Source organism: Haematobia irritans, chromosome 3 (genome assembly GCF_050003625.1).
Source record: "Haematobia irritans isolate KBUSLIRL chromosome 3, ASM5000362v1, whole genome shotgun sequence".
NCBI lineage: Eukaryota > Metazoa > Arthropoda > Insecta > Diptera > Muscidae > Haematobia > Haematobia irritans.
This window is the reverse complement of record NC_134399.1, coordinates 214,566,872-214,584,505: the sequence shown is the minus strand read 5'-3', so window position 1 is coordinate 214,584,505 and position 17,634 is coordinate 214,566,872. Positions and strand designations below refer to the sequence as shown.

General features: G+C 26.7%; 2 protein-coding genes across 2 annotated transcripts in view; both read left to right on the top strand.

Annotated features, from left to right (window-relative positions):
- Window positions 1-2,811: 2,811 nt before the first annotated feature.
- Window positions 2,812-6,972, top strand: LOC142229711 (sodium/bile acid cotransporter 5-like). The gene is made up of 4 exons (XM_075300285.1): window positions 2,812-3,229; window positions 3,851-4,215; window positions 6,022-6,504; window positions 6,574-6,972. Exons 1-4 carry the CDS (start codon window positions 3,034-3,036, stop codon window positions 6,886-6,888), a joined length of 1,359 nt encoding a protein of 452 aa, XP_075156400.1. The 5' UTR covers window positions 2,812-3,033; the 3' UTR covers window positions 6,889-6,972.
- A 3,542-nt stretch (window positions 6,973-10,514) lies between these two features.
- Window positions 10,515-17,634, top strand: part of LOC142232056 (ileal sodium/bile acid cotransporter) — a 13,952-nt gene continuing 6,832 nt past the window's right edge. The window contains exon 1 of the mRNA XM_075302759.1: window positions 10,515-11,049. Coding sequence (XP_075158874.1) covers window positions 10,842-11,049 — 208 coding nt within the window. The 5' untranslated portion in view covers window positions 10,515-10,841. The remainder of the gene's footprint in view (window positions 11,050-17,634) is intronic.

Sequence of the window (17,634 nt, the reverse complement as noted above, 5' to 3'; positions counted from 1 at the left end):
AACGTAATAATGCGCTTGTTGCGGAGTTTATGAATTTATTCTATGGACAGAGTCCAAAGTGGGGCTAATGCCATTCCCAAGAGATTCATATTCAGGAATAAATATTTAATGTCTTTTCTTAAAACTTCATATTTCTGTATTAGTTAGGGTTCATTTTCAAACGGCTTTTTAAATATAAAGTGATATAAGCCCTAATTCGATTTTGGGGTCGATTATTATTCTGGGCCAATTTTCATATCGCTCTTTCGGGCTAGGAAAGAACAAATATGGTTGTAATAGATCCAAAATCTGATATTAGCTCCATATTTAGTTTCTGGAACCTTACAATTTGAACTAAGATTATCATGTTAACTTAATCAATGTCATAGATAACAAGTATATACGGCCGTAAGTTCGGCCAGGCCGAATCTTATGTACCCTCCACCATGGATTGCGTAGAAACTTCTACGAAAGACTGTCATCCACAAATTTCAACTCACATGGTTGTTAAATATCATATACTACCACCACGTACCAAATTTCAACCAGATCGGATGAATTTTGCTTCTCCAAAAGGCACCGGAGGTCAAATCTGGGGATCGGTTTATATGGGAGTATATATTATTATGGACTGATAGGAACCAATTCCTGCATGGTTGTTGGATACCCTATACTAACATCACGTACCAAATTTCAACCGAATGGGAAGAATTTTGCTCTTCCAAGGTGCTCCGGAGGTCAAATCTGGGGATCGGTTTATATGTGGCCTATATATAATTATGGACCGATGTCGACCAATTTTTGCACGGGTGTTTGAGGCCATATATTAACATCACGTACCAAATTTCAACTAAATCAGATGAATTTTGGTCTTCCAAGGGGCTCCGGAGGTTAAATCTGGTGATAGGTTTATATGGGGGCTATATATAATTATGGACCGATATGGACCAATTTTTGCATGGTTGTTAGAGACCATATACTAACACCATGTACCAAATTTCAGCCGGATCGGATGAAATTTGCTTTTCTTAGAGGCTCCGCAAGCCAAATCGGGGGATCGGTTTATATGGGGGATATATATAATTATGGACCGATGTGAACCAATTTTTGCATGGTTGTTAGAGACCATATAGTAACACCATGTACCAAATTTCAGCCGGATCGGATGAAATTTGCTTCTCTTAGAGGCTCCGCAAGCGAAATCGGGGGATCGGTTTATATGGGGGCTATATATAATTATGGACCGACGTGGATCAATTTTTGCATGGTTGTTAGAGACCATATACTAACACCATGTACCAAATTTCAGCCGGATCGGATGAAATTTGCTTCTCTTAGAGGCTCCGCAAGCCAAATTTGGGGGTCAGTTTATATGGGGGCTATACGTAAAAGTGGATCGATATGGCCCATTTGCAATACCATCCGACCTACATCAATAACAATTACTTGTGCCAAGTTTCAAGTCGATAGCTTGTTTCGTACGGAACTTAGCGTGATTTCAACAGACGGACGGACATGCTCAGATCGACTCAGAATTTCACCACGACCCAGAATATATATACTTTATGGGGTCTTAGAGCAATATTTCGATGTGTTACAAACGGAATGACAAAGTTAATATACCCCCCATCCTATGGTGGAGGGTATAAAAATAGCATGTCCGTACTCTGAAAAATAATAAATACCGAATATGGGAAGTATTTTTACCGCTTCGGTATCATTTTCTTTAATATTTTTCGACATCGATACCTAAAATTCATTCCGATATCGAAACCAAAATTAAGTAACAAACTATTCGCAGACGGTAACATTTTATTACCATACGGGATTACTCGATTGATAGTGCACCAACCCCGTTTGGAAAGAAACCCGTTCGGATACGTATTCTAGAAGCCTCAGAAGTAAAATCGGGAGATCGGTCTATATGGGAGCTATACCAGAACATGGACCGATACATACCACATACAGGCACACCTTCTTATGATCCTAAAATACTTCTAGATTTCCAATTTCAGACAAATTGGATAATAACTACGGTGTCTAAAAGCCCAAGAAGTAAAATCGGGAGATCGGTCTATATGGGAGCTATGCCAAAACATAGATACACACCATTTTCGGCACATCTATTTGTGGCCCTAAAATACCTCTAGATTTCCAATTTTAGAAAAATTGGATAAAAACTACGAATTCTAGAGGCTCAAGAAGTAAAATCGTGAGATCGGTCTATATCGGATTACATCAAAACATGGAGCGATACATACCAATTTCGGCACACCTTTTTATGGTCCTAAAAAACCTCTAGATTTCCAATTGTAGGCAAATTGGATTAAAACAACGGTATATCAAAACCTGGACCAATACAGCCCATTTTCGAACTTGTCCTGCCTGCAAATAAAAAAATGAATCTGTACCAAACTTCAAAACGACAGCGCCATTATTGAAGGCTGTAGCGTGATTACAACTGACAGACAGGCAGACGGGCATGGTTATATAGTCTTAGAATTTCACCTTGATCAATATTTCCATGTGTTACAAACGGAATGACAAAATTATTTTTATATCCACCACCATTCCATGGTGGTGAATATACAAATAAAACGAAATTTTTTTCTTTCCAAAACCGAATTTTTATAGAATTGTTTGTTAAAAAAGGAAATTTTTTCCTATAAACAATAATTCCCTATAAGAAAAAAAAAACAATTTGGGGGTTTTTCTCACTTTCTTATATCCGTTATCCACTGTACCCAACTTAATACTGGATCTGAGAATGTCGATCTCCCTCTCTCACATTTTAAGCTTGCTAAGTATTGTTTTTTGGGTTGGTGGGTTTTGGTTTGTTTTGGCTAACTTCAGATTTATTCATGGTCTAGCATTGTGTTTAGTATATATTGTCTCGAAAAAAGTTGTAAATAAATCGGATAAGAAAAGATAAATGTCATAACGTGATTAAATATTAGATAAAATTCCGAAATTCCACAGATAAACATTAATATAAAACGGGAATAAAAATCAAACAACCAACGAAGCATTACTTACATTCTGAAAGCTGCATTCATGGCATTTATATGTACAATGCTGTTATTAGCATCACTCTCTATATTTTCATTCTTGGTGAAAGCAAACGTAGTTAATTCTCCGCCATATGCTAACGTAAATGAAAATGTTAACCCACATTGGCATGTAACATTCAATCCGACTAACATTACCGCTCATATGGGTAGTGTTGTTTCAATTGATGTAGAAATAAGCAGTAAGTTCTCACATCGTCTTTATTAGGGTGCGATGAATCAAGTGTCTTTAAATTATAACTTTTTGTATGTGGTTTAATTTGATTTATTTTAATTATATTAAAAATACACAATTTACAATTTGACAATATTATGTTGTTCCAGGTTGAAATCGTTTTTTTAATCTCTTTCAAATACTCCACCTTAACTAAGAGTTACTTAAATTTTTAATAGAAATCAAATTTTGACAAAATTTTCTATAGAAATAAAATCTTGTCAAAATTTTCTATAAAAATAAAATTTTGACAAAAATTTTTCTATAGAAATAAAATTTTGATAAAATATTCTATAGAGATAAAATTTTGACATTTTCTATAGAGATAAAATTTTGACATTTTCTATAGAAATAAAATTTTGACAACATTTTTTTAGAAATCAAATTTTTATAAATTTCCATAGAAATTTATTGGTTTCCGCTATATGGCGTTAGGAGGATGCTATTCATTACTCACAAAGCTTTTGTGACATTTTTTGTGATTCAGGTTTACATTTAATTTAAATAGTTATCTATCCCTTAATTTAAATCTGTGATAATTTTCTTATGATTTAGTTTCATTTAAATTGTTTACTAATTTAATTTTCAGACATTGATGTAAATAACTTGAATGACATCCAATTCCATTTCTACAGCGATGACAATCGATTGGCCCAGATTGATTATATTATACCAGGCTCCCAAATAAATCCCCATTCACGTACCTGGAGAGGTATCATTGGTGTGAATGCAATTCTTTTGGGTTTTACAAGAATTCATGCCGAGATGATAAATACCAAAGAAAATACAAAAGAAATTAGCCGAGAATTTTTACCATTGATTATAATAAGGAAGACACGTTTAATCGATCACATATTTACAGGATCTGTAGCATTATTTGTTTCTCTATTGTATATAAATTTTGGAGCTGCATTGGATTTATCAGTGCTCAGGAGTTTGATTATTAAACCAGTGGTAAGATAGTAAATTTAAGGAAAAAAATTACCAATATTTTTTCAACAAAATCAATAATATTATTTTAATTAAAATCCTAATTGAATTTGAGAATATATTAAATATTAAGAAAATAGTGATTTAATTAAATTATTAATCAATACAAATATCAATCAAATAAATAAATTTAATCAATTCGTTTTTTAGTTAACGTCAGTAATTTCAATTAATAATTAATGGGATTAAATTAATTCTACCAATTTTTCTTTTAAAAAAATCTAATTTGAATGTGATATAAATAATAAGAAAAAATATTGATAAATAAATATTTCAATAAAAAAATATCAAACAAATAAATTAATTTATTTAATTTTTCAATCCGAAATTTCGATTAATAATTAGTGGGATCAAATTAATTTCACCAATATTTTTTTAATTAAAATAGTAATTAAATTTTAAAATGTATTAAATAATAAAAAAATATTTATTTATATGTTAAATAATAAAAAAAATATTGAATCAATAAATTTTCCTTTAATTAAAATGTTAGTTAAATTGTGAAAATATATGAAATAATAAAAAATATTGATTCACATTTACATAATAAAAAAATATTAATTTAATTGTTTTAATAAAAATATCAAACAAATAAACGAATTGAATCAATCAATTTTCTCATTGGCATCGGCAACATCGATTAATAATTAAGGGTATCAAATTAATTTCACTAATACTTCTTTCATAAATAAAAATAAAATAAACATGAATAGTAAAAAATATTCATTCATATATTAAAAATTAAAAATATATTAATTCAATTATTTTTTTATAAAAATATCAAACAAACTAATAAATGAATTAAATCAATTAAGTTTCTTTTAATTAAAATGTTAATTAAATTTGCAAATATATTAAATAATAAAAAATATTAATTCATATATTAAATATTAATTAATATATTAATTAAATTATTTTTTAATAAAAATATCAAACACATAAACGAATTCAATCAATTATTTTTTTAAATATTAATTTCCCCAATACTTTTTTCAATTAAAATCTTAATTAAATTTGAAAATATTTTAAATAATGAAATATTTAGATTCATATATATAAAATAATTAAATATTAATTAAATTATTTTATATTAAATAATAAAAAATATTACTTTACTTATATTTTAATAACACTATCAAACAAATAAACATATTCAATTAATTTTTTCATTGGCATCAGTAAATTGAATTAATAAATTAAATTAATTTCAACAATATTTTTTAAATTAAAATCTAAATTAAATTTAAAAATATATTAAATAATAAAAAATATTGATTCATATACCAAATAAAAAAAATACTAATTTAACTATTTTTTAATAAAAGTATCAAACAAATAAATGAATTGAATATTGATTCAATTTTCTTTTAATTAAAATGTTAGTTAAATTGTGAAAATATATGAAATAATGAAAAATATTGATTCATATTTAAATAATACAAAAATATTAATTTTATTATTTTTTAATAAAAATATCAACCAAATTCAATAAATTATTTTTTTAATTGTTGTTGATAATTTCGTTTAATGAGATCAAATTAATTTCCCTAATACTTCTTTTAATTAATATCTTAATTAATTAAATTTGAAAATATATTAAATAATAAATAATATTGAATCAATTATTTTTTTAATAAAACCCCGTCAAATAAATGAATTGTATCATTTAATAAAGTGGGGTCGTTTATTTCGTTTAATAATTGGAGGGATTAATTCATTTAGTAACCGAATGCTTAAAAAATATATATTTTTTTTCTGTACATATTTCAGGCCCCCAGTATTGGTTTCATGTCGCAATTCATTTTAATGCCTTTGATTGGTTTTGCAGTTGGTTTATTTATATTTCCCGATAGTGTAGAAATGCAATTGGGTCTCTTCTTTACTGGAGTATCACCAAGTGGTGGCGCATCGAACATTTGGGCTGTTATTTTGGGTGGTAACATAAATTTATCCGTTTTAATGACCACCATCAGTAATATTGCAGCATTTGCCATGATTCCCATGTGGATATTTACGTTGGGACATTTAATATTTGATCGAGGAAATATGACTATACCTTATGCCAATATAGCTTCATTTTCGGTGGCCCTAATGGTACCTCTAACAATTGGTGTCGTTATACAAACATATTCACCACGATTAACAAGGATTTTAGTACGTCTACTAAAGCCTATATCGACATGTTTGGTTTTGTTCATTATCATTTTTGCCACAGTAACGAATTTATATTTATTTCAATTATTCTCATGGCAAGTATGTTTAGAGGAATTTACTTGTTTTTTTTTTATGAAGAATTGACTATATATTTTAATTTACTTACAGATAGTTTTTGCTGGTTTATTACTTCCCTGGTTGGGATATTTATTTGCTTGGAGCATGGCCACTATTCTAAGACAAAATCCTGCTGACGCTTTGACTATAGCTATTGAGACAGGCATACAGAATACAGGCATTGCAATATTTCTATTGCGTAGCTTACCTCAGCCCCAGGCGGATTTAACTACTGTCATTCCTGTGTCTGTAGCACTAATGACTCCTATTCCTCTGCTGGTTCTATATTTATATAAACAATATACCAATAATGGAGTTAATTATGAGCTATTAACGAACGAGCCGGAACATGTCAGAAGTCTTTAATTTTATTATCCAAGAAGATGATCTCATTTTGAGTTTAGAGGATAAGGAACGCAAATATATTGCAATATTATTTATGTACCAAAATCACAATTTTATTTTTTATCTCCTAAAAATATTTTACCATTTTTTTTGATAGAGATGTTATCAGAGAATGAAGCCGCCGAGTCGCGCCGCCGATTTTAGCCGTCGCCGACCCGTTTTTAGCAGTCGACGCCGCCGCCGAATATGTCGACTCATCTCTACTCAAATTTAGCCGCCAATTAATCTAAAATATTGATTTATATCAGAAAAATTTAATAATATTTGTTATAGTTTTTGCCACCACCTTCATTCAATTAGTATCAAGTTGCCATAATAGTTTTATAAAAATTTAGCTCAAAAAATTTGAATGAAATGTAAATTTGATTGTAAGATTGGTTGAACAACTAATCTCATTACAATTCGGAAAACTTCAAATTGATTTTATAATAGATAATTTTGCGCCGCCGAATAGACAATTTTTTTATCGGCTTAGCCGTCAAGCCGCCGCCGCCGGAAGCAAAAATTTAGTGTCAGCCGCCGCCGACAAAAATGGGTCGGCTTCATTCTCTGGATGTTATTCTTCCAGTAATTTTGAGAGAGAGAGAGAGAGATGTGATAATCCCTAAGTTCGTGTTGACTTCGCTTTGCTTTCAACGCAGTCGATTATCGAGTCTGTTTTCACATCACTGATTACATATTATTGATTGATTTTAGATTAACAATTGTTTTGCTAATGGATGAAAGTGAATGGTTGTTGATTTTCGCCACTATTCTCCACTAGAGGCGCTGCGGTTTAGTTCTATTTATACCCAGCTTGGTTTTCGTGTTCTGATTTTTGCAATCGCAAAAATTTATTTTTCTATTAAGGTGAGTATTAAGTTCGAGTTTAGCCGCTAAAATCGCTAAAGTGAAACCTAAATCAGTAAGAAAAAGGCATAATATTATACAAATTTGTAGCAAAATTTTATTATAACTTGATGGGGAATGGCCCAAAGCAAATTTTCACAAAGTTTGTATTCCTTAAAATGGATTATTAAAGAAAAGTAATCGTGAAAAAATCACGATTTTAGCGGCTAAACTCGAACTTAATACCCGCCTTTAACGAAAAAATCATGATACTCTCGATCTCCTATCCATTTTCAATTTGAAGTAGCCATCAAATAGAACTATATATTGCCAAATTTTAGTTTTATATGTTCAGAATTAAGAAAATTTTGCGATTCAGAATAGCGCGACATGGGTGATAATCTTGTTACATTTATAAAGGGTGATTTGTTAAGAGCTTGATAACTTTTTTTTTAAAAAAAACGCATAAAATTTGCAAAATCTCATCGGTTCTTTATTTGAAACGTTAGATTGGTCCATGACATTTACTTTTTGAAGATAATTTCATTTAAATGTTGACCGCGGCTGCGTCTTAGGTGGTCCATTCGGAAAGTCCAATTTTGGGCAACTTTTTCGAGCATTTCGGCCGGAATAGCCCGAATTTCTTCGGAAATGTTGTCTTCCAAAGCTGGAATAGTTGCTGGCTTATTTCTGTAGACTTTAGACTTGACGTAGCCCCACAAAAAATAGTCTAAAGGCGTCAAATCGCATGATCTTGGTGGCCAACTTACCGGTCCATTTCTTGAGATGAATTGTTCTCCGAAGTTTTCCCTCAAAATGGCCATAGAATCGCGAGCTGTGTGGCATGTAGCGCCATCTTGTTGAAACCACATGTCAACCAAGTTCAGTTCTTCCATTTTTGGCAACAAAAAGTTTGTTAGCATCGAACGATAGCGATCGCCATTCACCGTAACGTTGCGTCCAACAGCATCTTTGAAAAAATACGGTCCAATGATTCCACCAGCGTACAAACCACACCAAACAGTGCATTTTTCGGGATGCATGGGCAGTTCTTGAACGGCTTCTGGTTGCTCTTCACTCCAAATGCGGCAATTTTGCTTATTTACGTAGCCATTCAACCAGAAATGAGCCTCATCGCTGAACAAAATTTGTCGATAAACACATTTCGAACCGAACACTGATTTTGGTAATAAAATTCAATGATTTGCAAGCGTTGCTCGTTAGTAAGTCTATTCATGATGAAATGTCAAAGCATACTGAGCATCTTTCTCTTTGACACCATGTCTGAAATCCCACGTGATCTGTCAAATACTAATGCATGAAAATCCTAACCTCAAAAGAATCACCCTTTAAAATCGAAGTACGACCAACTCGACCAAGTGAATAATTCAAGAATTTCCCAACAACATTTCGAAAACAGTCGTATACGATATCTAAAACTCGGCGCAAAAGTGCCGTCACCATTGAGAAGTTACTATAAAAAAGTATCGCATGAATGCAATTACAAGGTGCCTTTTAAGATAAATTTAGAATGACACCAATAAAAGTCCCTTCAAACTATTAGAAAAAGTGAATTTTAAGATAGTTGTAAAAGGATCATTGTGGTCAAGTAAAATGCGATTTTTTAGATGTTTATTAATTTGAATAAAAATGTATAAATTATTCCAGTTATACGAATTAAAACTCATTGAACATAATGCCTTAAAATGTAATTATAGGGCTGTTTTCTTTTTGCACTGGATGCAACATTTGTATGGGCTATCGAGAACATCGTTGCACTGGTGTTCTATCCAGAACATCTCATCAGTGCAAGTCGCGCCGATGTTGCCAGATTGTATATTGATAAAGTGACGTTTCATCGAGAGAAAATCTTACCAACAACAACTATCTATAGAAAATTTTGTCAAAATTTTATATCTAAAAAAAATTTTGTCAAAATTTTATATCTATAGAATATTTTGCAATTTTCAACTTCTGTTGAAAATTTTATCAAAATTTTATTTCCATTTCCAAATTTTGTCAAGTTCATTTTTTATAAAAAATTTTGTCAAAATTTTATTTCTATCATTTCTACCATTCTACCGTTTTTGGTAGAATTCTACCAACACAGCATATTATTTTTTTTTATTATGAAATAAACATCCGATCATTTATCTCAAAAAATAACAATTTTCTTTGAATATGGAAATGTCACCACTTCTAGGAAAAGCCTTAAAAAACAGAGTCTTTTAGAAGAACTCCATCGATCAGGTTATTGCAACCATGTGAATGAACGTGAAATAAAATGAGGCTTTACGGTCACTACCGAAAAGTTATTTATGATCTCCGTTTGTGGCATATATTTTAAAACAGCAGATTTTTGTCTGCTGAAAAACACCAATCAGTGTTTGTTATTAGCAACAGTTTTTTATGAGTATAGAGTCGTTGATTTGAGTTTTATGGGACCTATATCAGAACATGGATCGATATGTATATCCCATCCTTGAAATGCTAGCAGACAGCGTAATTACTACAGACAGACCGACTTCACTAGATGGTCTCCCTCATGAAGAATATAGACACTTTATTTAGTCGGAAATCGATCTACAGAATGGCAAACTCATTTCATTTATTTAAAAGTCTTTCTTTTTATTTTCACTCTAATGTATTAACACATCGATCTCTTTCTCTCTCTCTCTCTCTGATAATAGCTCAAAAATACATCGACTCTTTAACTAAAACAACATTTTTCTCGCTCAAATTAAATTATTCGTATGAAGAGACAGTTGAATCTCAAATGTAAAAGCATTCAGATGTGCGTTGGACAGAGTTTTAAAATTGCTTTACAATTCAAGAATAATTAAGAAATAATTGTCAGAAAAAAATCCAAAATAAACTCGCTTATGAAAATCGAAATAATGTGATAAGAATATAAAGTCTTCCTTAAGTTATACTTGTGCATTTATACAATGTAATCACAAATTGTGTGAAATTTTAACCACTACAAATTGTTGAATTGTGAAATTCTTCATATTAAAATAAAAAACGAAAAACCTGAAATAAATTCACTTTGTCGTGTTGTCTCTAGAAGTAAAAGATCAGAAGCAATGTACAAACATAAAAGTACATTGAAGATAATGACGTTGACGACATTATTACTGCCGGCGTTCATTAATATGTCTTTGGGGGAGGGACAAATATCCAATGCTATGGATATACAAAATAAGGCTGATCCACAATGGCATATAATTTTCACACCGAAAAATATGACAGTTCATATGGATACTAAGGTTGAAGTGCAGATTGAGATAATTAGTAAGTGGAATATCAGATTGCCCTACCTCTTGCAAATTAAAATTCACTTATAGCAAAAAAATGTGCTATAAACACCAATCAGTTGTTACATTCGTATACATAAGAATCTAGAGAACAACAAAGTGTTTTAAAAACTTACCCAAAGTATATTTAAAAACCAACAAGTAGACTGCATCTTATGTACCCTCCACTACGGATTGTGTACAAAATTTCTACTAAATACCGTCATCCACAATCGAATTACTTAGGTTGAAGTAATAGTTGCCGATGATCCGCAGGTAGTCGAATATAGTCTATTTACAACAGACCTACATCAATAACAACTACTTGTCCCAAGTTCCAATCCAATAGATTGTTTCGTTCGGATGTAAGCATGATTTCAACAGACGGAAAGACATCGCTAGTTCGACGGTTCCACGGTCCAGAATATATACAGTAGTTTTCGTTTATAGTACACACCCATACTTGCACAACTTTTTTGTACAATACGTGAAATTCGACAGTTAAGCAAAATTGTATGCCTATAGAAAATTTTGTCAAAATTTTATTTCTATAGAAAATTTTGTCAAAATTTTATTTATATAGACAGTTTTATCAAAATTTTACTTCTCTAGTAAATTTTCTCAAAATTTTATATCTATAGAAATTTTTTTTCAAAATTTTGTTAAAAATATTATTTCTATAGAAATTTTTCTTAAAATTTTATTTCAAAAAAAAATTTTTGTCAAAATTTTATTTCTATTGAAAATTTTGTGCAAATTTTATTTCTATTGAAAATTTTCTCAAAATTTTATTTCTATTGAAAATTTTCTCAAAATTTTATTTCTATAGAAAATTTTGTCAAAATTTTATTTCCATAGAAAGTGTTGTCAACATTTTATTTCCATAGAAAGTGTTGTCAACATTTTATTTCCATAGAAAATTTTGTCAACATTTTATTCGTTTTGTTTTGTTATTGTTGGTTTTTGTTCTTTAATCATTGTTGTTGTTTTTTTTTTATTTCAGCTTAAAACCATACATTGACTAAACTACAAGTGTAGCTTAACCAACAGAGGAAAAGAATGTTTGTCAAATTTATTTGGGCAAAGCCCTATAGACTGCAAGATGGTTGGATGGACGCACGTTTCGGAATTACCACATTCCTCATCAGCATCCTCTATTTGCAGCAAAACTATCAACCAATTATCAGAATAAATTCAGGCAGTTCATTAAACCCAACAATAAACCACACTTGAACCTTCCGAAAAATGGCTTTACATTGATAGCCGGCTTATGCCGAAATAAATTCGAAACAAACATATCTCTTTTCCTATGCCACTGTCAAATCATCGATTTGAGTGTAGTTGGCTGGGTTTATTTTGAGCGTGCATCCCCTTCTTTTTGCATTAGTTTTGTTTTGTTATTGTTGGTTTTGTTCTTTAAGCATTGTTGTTGTTTTTTTATTTCAGCTTAAAACCATACATTGACTAAACTACAAGTGTAGCTTAACCAACAGAGGAAAAGAATGTTTGTCAAATTTATTTGGGCAAAATATTATTTCTATTGAAATAATATTATTTCTATTGAAAAATATTATTTCTATTGAAAACTTTGTCAAAATTTTAGTTCTATAGAAAATTTTGTCAAAATTTTATTTCTATAGATAATTTTGTCAAAATTTTATTTCTATAGAAAATTTTGTCAAAATTTTAATTTTATAGAACATTTTGTCAAATTTGTATTTCTATAGAAAGTTTTGTCAAAATTTTATTTCTATAGAAAATGTTGTCAAAATTTTATTTCTATAGAAAATTTCGTCAAAATTGTATTTTTATAGAAAATTTTGTCAAAATTTTATTTCTATCGAAAATTTTGTCTACATTTTATTTTTATAGAAAAATTTGTCAAAAATTTATTTCTATAGAAAAATTTGTCTACATTTTATTTCTATAGAAAATTTTGTCAAAATTTTATTTCTATTGAAAACTTTGTAAAAATTGTATTTCTATTGAAAACTTTGTCAAAATTTTATTTCCATAGAAAGTGTTGTCAACGTTTTATTTCCATAGAAAGTGTTGTCAACGTTTCATTTCTATATAAAATTTTGTCAAAATTTTATTTCTATAGAAAATTTTGTCAACATTCTATTTCTATACAAAATTTTATTTATATAGAAAGTTTTGTCAAAATATTATTTCTATAGAAAATTATATTTCTATAGAAAATTTTGTAAAAATTTTATTTCTATAGAAAATTTTGTCAAAATTTTATTTCTATAGAAAATTTTGTCATAATTTTATTTCTAGAAAATTTTGTCAACATTTCATATATATAGAAAATTTTGTCAAAATTTCATTTCTATAGAAAATTTTGCCAAATTTTATTTCTGTGGGAAATTTTGTCAAAATTGTATTCCTATAGAAAATTTTGTCAAAATTTTATTTCTATAGAAAATTTTTTCAAAATTTTACTTCAATAGAAATTTTTTTTCAAAATTTTATTTCCATAGAAAATGTTGTCAAAATTTTATTTCTACACAAAATTTTCTCAAAACTTTATTCCTATAGAAAATGTTGTCAAAATTTTATTTCTATAGAAAATTTTCTCAAATTTTTTTTGTCAAAATTTTATTTCTATAGAAAATTTTGTCAAAATTTTATTTCCATAGAAAATTTTGTCAAAATTTTATTTCTATAGAAAATTTTTTCAAAATTTTATTTCTATAGAAAATTTTGTCAAAATTTAATTTTTATAGAAAATTTTGTCAAAATTTTATTTCTATAGAAAATTTTGTCAAAATTTAATTTTTATAGAAAATTTTGTCAAAATTTTATTTCTATAGAAAATTTTGTCAAAATTTTATTTCTATAGAAATTTTTGTTAAAATGTTATTGCTATAGAAAATTTTGTCAAAATTTTATTTCTATAGAAAATTTTGTCAAAACTTTATTCCTATAGAAAATTTTGTCAAAATATTATTTCTATTGAAAATTTTGTCAAAATTTTATTTCTATAGAAAATTTTGTAAAAATTTCATATCTATAGAAAATTTTGTCAAAATTTTATTTCTATAGAAAATTTTGTCAAAATTTTATTTCTATAGAAAATTTTGTCAAAATTTTATTTCTATAGAAAATTTTGTCATAATTTTATTTCTAGAAAATTTTGTCAACATATCATATCTATAGAAAATTTTGTCAAAATTTCATTTCTATAGAAAATTTTGCCAACATTTTATTTCTATACAAAATTTTCTCAAAATTTTATTTCTATAGACAATTTTGTCAAACTGTTAATTTATTAGAAAATTTTAACAAAATTTTATGTCTACAGAAAATTTTGTCAAAATTTTATTTCTATAGAAAATTTTGCCAAAATTTTATTTCTATACAAAATTTTGTCAAAATTTTATTTCCATAGAAATTTTTTTCAAAATTTTATTTATATAGAAAATTTTGTCAAAATTTAATTTTTATAGAAAATTTTGTCAAAATTTTATTTCTATAGAAAATTTTGTCAAAATTTTATTTCTATAGAAATTTTTGTTAAAATGTTATTGCTATAGAAAATTTTGTCAAAATTTTATTTCTATAGAAAATTTTGTCAAAACTTTATTCCTATAGAAAATTTTGTCAAAATATTATTTCTATTGAAAATTTTGTCAAAATTTTATTTCTATAGAAAATTTTGTAAAAATTTCATATCTATAGAAAATTTTGTCAAAATTTTATTTCTATAGAAAATTTTGTCAAAATTTTATTTCTATAGAAAATTTTGTCAAAATTTTATTTCTATAGAAAATTTTGTCATAATTTTATTTCTAGAAAATTTTGTCAACATGTCATATCTATAGAAAATTTTGTCAAAATTTCATTTCTATAGAAAATTTTGCCAACATTTTATTTCTATACAAAATTTTCTCAAAATTTTATTTCTATAGACAATTTTGTCAAACTGTTAATTTATTAGAAAATTTTAACAAAATTTTATATCTACAGAAAATTTTGTCAAAATTTTATTTCTATAGAAAATTTTGTCAAAACTTTATTCCTATAAAAAATTTTGTCAAAATATTATTTCTATTGAAAATTTTGTCAAAATTTTATTTCTATAGAAAATTTTGTCAAAATTTTATTTCTATAGAAAATTTTGTCATAATTTTATTTCTAGAAAATTTTGTCAACATATCATATCTATAGAAAATTTTGTCAAAATTTCATTTCTATAGAAAATTTTGCCAACATTTTATTTCTATACAAAATTTTCTCAAAATTTTATTTCTATAGACAATTTTGTCAAACTGTTAATTTATTAGAAAATTTTAACAAAATTTTATGTCTACAGAAAATTTTGTCAAAATTTTATTTCTATAGAAAATTTTGCCAAAATTTTATTTCTATACAAAATTTTGTCAAAATTTTATTTCCATAGAAATTTTTTTCAAAATTTTATTTATATAGAAAATTTTATCAAAATTTTATTTCTATAGGCAATTTTGTCAAAATGTTAATTTATTAGAAAAAAATTATTTGTCAAAATTTTATTTCTATAGAAAATTTTGTCAAAATTGTATTTCTATAGAAAATTTTCTCAAAATTTTATTTCTATAGAAAATTTTGTCAAAATTTTATTTCTATAGAAAATTTTGTCAAAATTTTATTTCTTAAAAATATTTTTGAGTGTTGTTGACCTATTTTATGTTTATTCTGATTAGTAATTTTGTTCGGCTTGAGGTCATAGAAACAATCGATTATTGATTTGTTTTAATATTTATTTCCAATATTTCGGTTAGTGCCACTAACCATCTTCTGGGATTTTGTATCTACATAAATTACATAAATAGAAAATTTTGTCAAAATTTAATTTTTATAGAAAATTTTGTCAAAATTTTATTTCTATAGAAAATTTTGTCAAAATTTAATTTTTATAGAAAATTTTGTCAAAATTTTATTTCTATAGAAAATTTTGTCAAAATTTTATTTCTATAGAAATTTTTGTTAAAATGTTATTGCTATAGAAAATTTTGTCAAAATTTTATTTCTATAGAAAATTTTGTCAAAACTTTATTCCTATAGAAAATTTTGTCAAAATATTATTTCTATTGAAAATTTTGTCAAAATTTTATTTCTATAGAAAATTTTGTAAAAATTTCATATCTATAGAAAATTTTGTCAAAATTTTATTTCTATAGAAAATTTTGTCAAAATTTTATTTCTATAGAAAATTTTGTCAAAATTTTATTTCTATAGAAAATTTTGTCATAATTTTATTTCTAGAAAATTTTGTCAACATGTCATATCTATAGAAAATTTTGTCAAAATTTCATTTCTATAGAAAATTTTGCCAACATTTTATTTCTATACAAAATTTTCTCAAAATTTTATTTCTATAGACAATTTTGTCAAACTGTTAATTTATTAGAAAATTTTAACAAAATTTTATATCTACAGAAAATTTTGTCAAAATTTTATTTCTATAGAAAATTTTGTCAAAACTTTATTCCTATAAAAAATTTTGTCAAAATATTATTTCTATTGAAAATTTTGTCAAAATTTTATTTCTATAGAAAATTTTGTAAAAATTTCATATCTATAGAAAATTTTGTCAAAATTTTATTTCTATAGAAAATTTTGTCAAAATTTTATTTCTATAGAAAATTTTGTCATAATTTTATTTCTAGAAAATTTTGTCAACATATCATATCTATAGAAAATTTTGTCAAAATTTCATTTCTATAGAAAATTTTGCCAACATTTTATTTCTATACAAAATTTTCTCAAAATTTTATTTCTATAGACAATTTTGTCAAACTGTTAATTTATTAGAAAATTTTAACAAAATTTTATGTCTACAGAAAATTTTGTCAAAATTTTATTTCTATAGAAAATTTTGCCAAAATTTTATTTCTATACAAAATTTTGTCAAAATTTTATTTCCATAGAAATTTTTTTCAAAATTTTATTTATATAGAAAATTTTATCAAAATTTTATTTCTATAGGCAATTTTGTCAAAATGTTAATTTATTAGAAAAAAATTATTTGTCAAAATTTTATTTCTATAGAAAATTTTGTCAAAATTGTATTTCTATAGAAAATTTTCTCAAAATTTTATTTCTATAGAAAATTTTGTCAAAATTTTATTTCTTAAAAATATTTTTGAGTGTTGTTGACCTATTTTATGTTTATTCTGATTAGTAATTTTGTTCGGCTTGAGGTCATAGAAACAATCGATTATTGATTTGTTTTAATATTTATTTCCAATATTTCGGTTAGTGCCACTAACCATCTTCTGGGATTTTGTATCTACATAAATTACAAAAATTAAATTACTTTTAATGTTCACAAATCACAATATTAATATATTCAATATATTATATCTAAAATAATATTGTGATTTGTGAACATTAAAAGTAATTTAATATTTGTAATTTATGTAGATACAAAATCCCAGAAGATGGTTAGTGGCACTAACCGAAATATTGGAAATAAATATTAAAACAAATCAATAATCGATTGTTTCTATGACCTCAAGCCGAACAAAATTAATAATCAGAATAAAAATTTTATTTCTATAGAAAATTTTGTCAAAATTTTATTTCTATACAA